At 43.4% G+C, this 8,185-nt stretch overlaps 1 protein-coding gene across 1 annotated transcript; it reads left to right on the top strand.

Annotated features, from left to right (window-relative positions):
* Positions 1-2,894: 2,894 nt before the first annotated feature.
* On the top strand, positions 2,895-8,074 carry pik3ip1 (phosphoinositide-3-kinase interacting protein 1). Its single transcript, XM_056418615.1, has 6 exons — positions 2,895-3,188; positions 3,355-3,483; positions 3,916-4,032; positions 5,098-5,286; positions 5,404-5,482; positions 6,423-8,074. The coding sequence occupies exons 1-6, from the start codon at positions 3,080-3,082 to the stop codon at positions 6,637-6,639; spliced, it is 840 nt and encodes a 279-aa protein (XP_056274590.1). The 5' UTR covers positions 2,895-3,079; the 3' UTR covers positions 6,640-8,074.
* The last annotated feature ends 111 nt before the right edge of the window (positions 8,075-8,185 follow it).

Below are 8,185 nucleotides of genomic sequence, written 5' to 3'. Positions count from 1 at the left end.
GATGTCATCATGTGAGGACAAACCTTGAATTATCTTATCAAGGCTTCTCCCACCACATCCACTCAAAGTGTTTTTGGCACTGACTGGCTCCGGTTGTGAGAAGTGTCTGACAACATTATGGAGAGACTCTTCTGAGAAATAGGACGTTTTTCTTTGTCTGTTATTATTGTGTCTGTGTCTCGCTCAAGGAGAAGTATTGTGGTCAGAATATCTGGCAGCAACCGGTCGGTCCCACTGTGTACAGCGCTCTTCCTCTGGTTCACCCTCGTCTGCCTCCTCGTTCACTCTTTACTTTGCAGGAGCTCTTCATCCCCTTTTCCGTAATGCGTCTGTCAGATGATATAGCCTGTGTGTGAGACACAATAACAATCAGAACCTGGTGGTGCAGAACAAACACTTTCAGACTCACATCGACGGTGTCGGGTTGCCGATTGGGCTCCAGTGCAGCCTGTCTGCAGCCTCTCACTCAAGACTGAACCACTTTTAGAAATTGTTATTCTTGGTTAGTCAGTAAACATGGAGAAATTTGGTCCAGGTTGAAAAATACCAATGTGACCCTGTGATGATAGTTTACAAAAACAACCCCATACAATTCATCAGTCATTTAAGCAAAGCAGATTTGTAGCACAGTGGGATTGAACTTTGCTTTAACTTTACTTCTACTTCAAGACAAAGGCAATTAAGTCATGTGGCTTAACAGCTTGTCAACGTGTCTGAAAACAAAGCCATATTTTGAATGCAAGTTGAATCTGCCTGATCACTGTGTGCAAACTGTTGGTGATGTAAGTTTAAAAACAAGGTTGGCAGTTTACTGAAGACAGAGCTGGATAATTACAGCTATTGTTATTGAGAGTGAATAGGCTGTGAGTAAGCTTATATCCTGCTAATTAAATTACTGACTATGTCAACACCGAATAAGGTCAAGTAGGTCATTCCTGTTTGTGTGTATGTGTCTGTGTGTGTGTGTTCATGTGCGCTTGCACGTGTCCATGCACACAGACAGGTGTGCACCATTTGGAGCGTACAGGAGTGTTTTTCCGCTGTTGCCTCACACGTTGTCACGGCGGGATTTAGGGTGGACCCAAATGCACGACTCAGGAGACAAATAATGCTCTTAAAGATCTTTTACTTAAAGTCTTTGTCAAGAATGGAACAGACTGAATAAACACACAAACAGTGGACCTCTCAAGGGCTTGGTCTGAGAACACAAAACAATCTGGCAGAGGACAAGTGGAAGTGAGGGAGCTAAATAGTGAGGGACTAATGAGGGGATGGGCTGCAGGTGAGAAGGGCGTGAGGACCAGGTGAAGGGAATGAGGGACTAACGAGGGAGTGATCAGAGGCAGGTGAGGGGAGTTGGATTGACGAGATGGGAAGCAGGATCTGGAATGACAGGATAGTTAGTGACCGGATGAAAACAACTAATACAAAAAGGAAGGTGGGGAGCTAAACTGTTACACATGTCATATGCAAGACGAAAGTAACAATCCTAATGAATTAAATGTTTTTTAAAAGAAGGGTTTTGTCAGTTTAACTGTGCATTTAGATATAGAACCGGCAATGATGAATATAATAAAGATAACTTTTGAGGTTGTCATAAAACGTTTGTCTTTCCTACTATCTCTGATCCTGGTGAAACACATATTTTTGAGAACTCCTACAAGCTTAGGCCAATTTATACCAAATTTGCTTTGGATTATTATTGGAGCTAAATAATCAAAGATGATCTAAAAGCTTGTTGATATCTCAATGCATTCATAAGATATGGACCAATGAATGTCTTTGGGATGTGGCTTGTACATCAATCAGTTACACAAAAAAAAAATTTGACCTAGTGTCACCAAATTTGCAGCATATATATATATTTTTATTATTATTATTATTATATATATATAATATATATATATATATATAGAAAGCTGATTTTATATTATATATATACATAATCTATTATTGCATGATTTTGATTTACCATAACATGTATTTATTTGCATCATAACTACAACATATTTCTTTGATTGCTTCCACATGTTGGCTCAGTATCAAATGTGTTCCCTCTTTAATGGTCTAGTCACGTGTTCTTGCGGTTTCACCCAGTGCATGATGGGAGAGACTCCTGTCTCCTGTAACCCTGAATGAGCAGAGTGGGATAGATAGTGCCGGACAGATGCTTTGTGTTTGCTCTGGTAATCGCCTGTAAACTGGACACGGAAAAGTGTCTGAGTGACCAGTGACTGACTCAGGCGTTGGCTGCCCTCGTTACCAGTCAGCCAACAATGGCACAGGGCGGCAGATACAGGCACACACTCTGTGCAGCTCTCCTTTATCGGCCTCTGCAGGGTCTTCTTCTTCGTCTTAGGCCAGTGGGGGGAAAGGCCTCCTGTGGTGGAGAGGAAGCCTGGGAACCAGGACGATTGGGTTTGGACAGGTGCAACAAGCACTTTGCAGTTGGATGCGGATAATAAAGGGAAAGTAATGACCCTAGTTTATTATCAAATAGAAATGAAAAGCAGAGCAGCTCTTTATAGACAAGCACAGAACATGTAATAAGCATGTCGAAATGATTGTTGGACAGGAAGAAGGAAAAAGTGTGAATTTGGATTATAGAAGTAATGAAAAAGCATGTTGAACAAACATGTGAAAGAACTTTGTTAACTTTTTCACTTTTCTCTGTGACTGTTTTGACGACCTGTTTATTCTCACAAAGCTGCACGTCGTGAAACATTTCCAGACTATTTTGCAGCTGATGCGTCTGTTTGTGCGCGCGTATGTGCGCGCGTGCGTGTGTTTGTGTGCGAGAGAGAGAGAGAGAGAGAGAGAGAACGAGGTGAGGCTTTAGGACCTTGAGGTTTGTGCTGCAAAGGGCGGCTACTCCTCCTCCTCCTCCTGCAGAAGGCTGTTTACGAAGAAAGCTGGTTCCTCGGACAAAAACAAGGGCTGGGACTCTAGCGAGGAGCAGTGCGCCTGATGCACATCTAGCACAGGCTCGTCGTCCATTTTATACAATTCGCTTGTGTATTTAATATCTTTGTATCGTTTAGTTTTTTTTAGAGGAAAAGCAAAGTAGCTCACCTTGTTTATGTCGTTTTATTCAGCCCGCAAACTCTTCAACATGTTGTTCTGCCTGCACGCCGTGTTCCTGAGCGTGGCCATGGTGGCGAGCAGCGCGTCAGATGGAAATGACAAAGGTAGAATTCAACATTAAGGACTATTTGTGTTGCATTTAATTGGTGGTGCACTAAAAAAAGTGAACATTGAAGCCTGATTCGCTTCGAATAACATACAACATGTAATGTGTAATTCTGAATGATTGCGCAATCAATGCGTTGTGCTCAGGTGTTTTTTCTTTTTCAGATTGCATAAGATCCAACGGTGTGGAGTACAGAGGGGAACAACACAGCTCCTCCTCGGGTCTGACCTGTCTCACCTGGACCAACACCAGCAGAGCCTACGAGGTGGAACTCCACCCTGTTTCACAGACCGGTAAACAACTTTATTAGATGTGTCTTTTAATGCAGAAATGACCCTTTAAGTCAGTCATCTCCTGTTTCCTGCTGTTGGATTCAGTTTCCTTACAGGATCACAAACAGCTCTTTGTTGAGATGTTGATGCAGTTTAATAATACAGGGTTCCTCATGATTGCAAGTCTCACACATATGATGAGAAGGAAACACAGGAGTGATATTTACATCCACTGATGTGTATGTTTATTGTGTTAAATGGCCTCTATTATACCGCAGCTGCCATTTCCTTTCTTTGTGCTCATGGTGGACTGTTCATGTCATTTTAGTGTCATGAGGCAGTGTTAATGATTCATTAATCCAGTGGTTTACCCACTCTGCATGACAGACAGAGGCGGGCTTGTATTTCCAGGCGGTATCGGTAACGGGCCTGTTTTTACTGTTCCCCCTGTAGTTGTGGGAGATCACAATTACTGCCGAAACCCAGACTCCTCTGAGAGGCCTTGGTGCTACATTGCTGGCCCAGATGGGGCAATCCAGAGAGAATTCTGTGCAATTGACACATGCAAAGGTAAGTAAACACTCGACACAACAGTAATCACTCTCATTTGCATACTCTAGCTGGTATTTGCACAAAGAAAATGAGACATTTGAAGAAACAGACAAAAACCTAGTTTTCAAAGCTGGACCTGGCAGACATAAAAATGCATGTTCCAGATTATTAACAACACATCATTAAAACAGCAAGACTAAGATTGTTCAGACTGTTCTCTCTTGATGCTGCTAGCAATGTCCTTCTCTTTCCTATAAAGATAAGATATAAGATATATACTTTATTAATCCCCAAGGGGAAATTAGTTCTCTGCATTTAACCCATCCTTAGTTATTAAGGAGCAGTGGGCTGCAGTGATGCGCCCGGGAAAAAAAGCTCTCATGATTTTAAGAAGTGGGTTATGCTAGGGAGAAATAATGTGGTGGATTTGTTGTAGTTGTGCAAATATTCTAATTAGTCAACACACAAAAAGATAGATCGATGAGAGTTTTATAAAAAGTTCCTCTTTTACTATAAAAAAACCATATGCAAGATAGATTACTGGCAACAAGTGTTTTCTCATTTACGTGTATTAGTCTGCAGTCGATCAGTTGTGCAGGATCAAGCCACCGAGAGAAGGTTTGCCTACTTCTCCCTTTGTTTCCTTCTTGTCTTCAAAGCTAAACAAAGTCACACAATAACAAAGCCCCGCAGTCATGTCATAAAGTTCAGTTTGAAAAAAAGCCGTTGACCCCACCCCAAACTCTAGCTCATTGGCAGAGAGAAAAAGTATTTGCTTGGAGACAGCAGGTAATTGGCTACTTCAATTTATGACGTCATGCCCTTTAACGCCAACGTTTCTAAACAACAACTTGTGTGGAGGAAATGAAAAAGGAGTTAAAGAGCAGATGTTGACAGCAGCGAGCTGAACCTTCCTGTCGCCTCAGAAGGAGTCGAGCATGCAGAGCCTGTTTATGTCTGCACAGATTTAAAAAAAAAAAAAACTTTTTCATTACATTAACTGATTACACACACTCAGAGCACCCCCAGTTAAAACTCGTTTGACTGTTGTTTTACACTGGCATTGGTGATTTGTGTCTTCAGAAGAAGCCTCTATTGTACCAACGGAGGCAGACTCCCTCCAGCCAGCAGGAAGCAGTCCCTCCACTGAGAGCTCTCAACCAGCCAGGTCAGGGGCCGCGCAGGGGAAAGTGGCTGCTGTGCAGCCAGTGATGGGAATCAGCCAGCGAGTGCGCACAGGACCCACAAAGAAAAAGGACCTTGGCACGCTCGGTATGTTGTTATCAACTCGAAAACACAAACATTCTGTTCTGAATTAATCTTCGTGTGACATTGCTCCATAAACTAAATGTCATTTTAACCTTTTATGTTGTCCTTTTGTATTCCAAGGCTACGTCGTCGGCATTCTCATGATGGCGATCATAATCATCCTCGGAGTAGGCATCACATTTGGCTACTTCTATAAGAGGTCAGTATCAAAATCCCAATGTCATTATTACATCGTGCACGTCTCCTGTACCTGTGAGAAAAAGCCAAAGTGTGATGCTTCAGAGCATCTTGTGGCTTCCTGTTTCCACCGGCACATGTAAGATGTGCCGGTATAATTAGTTAAAACACTTGATAGCTGCCTGCTTATCGGCCTCTTGAGTTTAGAGGATCAGCTGTTGTTCACATTCCCCTTTACTGTTCTTTGGTGTTCTGCTTGAGTGGAATGCCTTCAGTCTATTTTAAGCAACATTTTATTTTATATTGAAATAAAGACAGGGTTGGATTGGAGAAGCCTGAACATTCACTGCAGTTATGTAATGCGAAACATGATGATGTTGTGATTCTCTTTTGGCTGAGTATGAAAGGCCCTCACAGGTCTGTGCGTGGCTGTCAGATCTCAATAGCGGTGCCCCAGGTTTTTGTTTTCTATTTCAGGAAGTGATTATTAATAAGCCCATCAGATTCTGGTTTAAGTCTGAATTAAGAATCGTTGGTGTTGACGTACATGGTTGCAAAATAGGCTGCGGTGGAGCGTGCAGGTCGGAGGTGTTTAGTATGTTGTTGTTTTGGCTCCGGTGGAAAGCATCCCAGTGTTGCCTCCAGCCCGTCGGCTCTGTTCCCTTTCACCATCTGTCCCTTGCCTTTGCTGCGGACGTGGTACTGGTTATAACAGGCTCTGCAATCTGCATGCAGCATGTTATCTGAAGCTCCTTATATTTAGCCTGGGTGCCCCCCCCCCCCACACACACATACATGTGGTGCAGTACATAGTATCAGCCCCATGTCTACCACAAGTCCTCGCTCTGGAATGATAGCAGAAAGATTTAAGCCACTACAGTCAATCTCATTTCTTTCCCAGTAGATCACATGACTACCTGCATGTGAGGAGCCATGAACGATGTCTGCCGTTTGTGTTTTAGGGGTTGGGACTTAAAGAAGCAGCATGAGCAGCGAGTGTACGAGCGCGAGATGCAGAGGATCACCCTGCCGCTGTCGGCCTTCTCCAACCCCACCTGTGAGCTGGTGGATGAGAACACCATCGTGATCACAGCGGAGGACGAGACGACCCCCGGCCAGGACGGCGGGGAGGGCGTGGACCCTCTCATGGGCCTGCAAGCCGGTACCCCCGGAGCATGAGCAGGCGCGTCGTCCTCAGACGCAGGACTGTAATTCATTTTTGTGAACCAAAACACTTCTTTGTTTCTCCCTCCTGCCTCCCTGAGCACCCTCTGTTTTAAAAGGAGAAGGGGAGCAGTGTTCGCTCCAGAGACTGAATGCTGTGTCTTTTTGCGTCCCCTTCCCAGTGTTTTCTATACATCGGAGGCACACAAAAATAAGCTGTGGAAGACAGTCCGGACAACTCAAAATCATTGTGGTGGATCTGTTGTTAATGAAGATATGACATGAAGTCTTTAATATTCACTTTTGATACTTTTGATAGCCAAGAAAAGGCCATGTGCTGTCCCCTTAAATAACAGTACGGATATCTCGTTAAATGGACTTCCTAGTGTTTATATTGTGTGTAATGAAACTAATTATTTCAAAAGAGATGGTGTTCCGAGATGGTGTTCATAGTTCATAGCCTTTTGTTTCCCCCTATGTTCCCATGGGGGGGGGGCAGTGCTCTCCACAGGAGCTTTCATTCACATTGACCTGTTGGCTGGGAGACGCAGATAAGAAACTTGTGTCAAAAAAAAGACTGCTTTGTCTTGGAGACACGCTGGGGACACAGATGTGTCCAAAAATATGCTCTTCTGAGACGGGATGGGGGGGAAATGAGGTAAAACCGTCCCACTAAAGAAGAAAGGAAGTCCTCCAACTCTGCCTTAGCATGATACTTCTGAATGTATTTGTTCTTCTTGAAACTAGATGAATTTATCTTTTCTCTTTGTACTCGACTGACGGACCAACGTGGTTACAGAGCATCGGCAGACGGGAGAGGACTTCTTCCTCAGCTTAGGGAACGACAGGAAATATACGGCGAGCTCTCAGGGAGCGTGAGAGACAGCCGATGGTCGTCAGGACGACACAGAACCGGAAGAAGAAACGGTCTTTGCAGAGCGGTACAGCGAGTGTTGATGCGGTAGTCCGGTGGTTAGATACCGACATTTGAGTTATGCACTTGACGCTTCAGGAGAGAGAGAGCGAGAGAGGGCGTGGAATAGAAACAGTCCGAGGTTTGCTGTTCATTCAAACACATCTGTGCATGCACATGGTTACCTGCTGTATGTTTGTCTTCAGGGCCATATTTCTGCATCTTGAAAAGTAGAACTACTGATTAAAGACGTTTTAGAAAAAAACATGCCTGGAAATAGAAATAATCGTACGCAGAAGACTTAGTTACACGCGATGCAGTTACTTCCGAGTGTAAATATGTTGTTTATCACTCCATTATTCCACATGATCTTGTTTTGTGATTATTGCTGGATCCGTGTCACGGATAATCTCGGGTAACTGCTGCTCCAATATTTGTGTCTGTATGCTGATTATTTCTTTTTTTCTTCGTATAAGCAACATGTTCAAAAGTGCTTATGTTCACGGCTGAGACCGAAATAAAACAAACTTCACCACTGATGTAATTAATCAATTTTAAATGATAGAGGTTAAATAACAATGCTGGATAAATGTTATTCAAGGTTTGTTTACAGAGGGAACTTGTTTGGCACCAGCTCCCTCTGGTGGC

The sequence above is a fragment of the Pseudoliparis swirei genome, chromosome 7, assembly GCF_029220125.1.
Source record: "Pseudoliparis swirei isolate HS2019 ecotype Mariana Trench chromosome 7, NWPU_hadal_v1, whole genome shotgun sequence".
In the NCBI taxonomy this organism is placed as follows: Eukaryota; Metazoa; Chordata; class Actinopteri; order Perciformes; family Liparidae; genus Pseudoliparis; species Pseudoliparis swirei.
Note: the sequence above shows the minus strand (reverse complement) of the source record. Positions and strands in the feature narration are given on the sequence as shown.

Coding starts and splice junctions, on each gene's coding strand:
- pik3ip1 (XM_056418615.1), top strand. CDS start 3,080: ATGTCGTTTTATTCAGCCCGCAAACTCTTCAACATGTTGTTCTGCCTG. Junction 3,189..3,354: donor GTCAGATGGAAATGACAAAG/GTAGAATTCAAC, acceptor TTTCTTTTTCAG/ATTGCATAAGATCCAACGGT. Junction 3,484..3,915: donor CCACCCTGTTTCACAGACCG/GTAAACAACTTT, acceptor TTCCCCCTGTAG/TTGTGGGAGATCACAATTAC.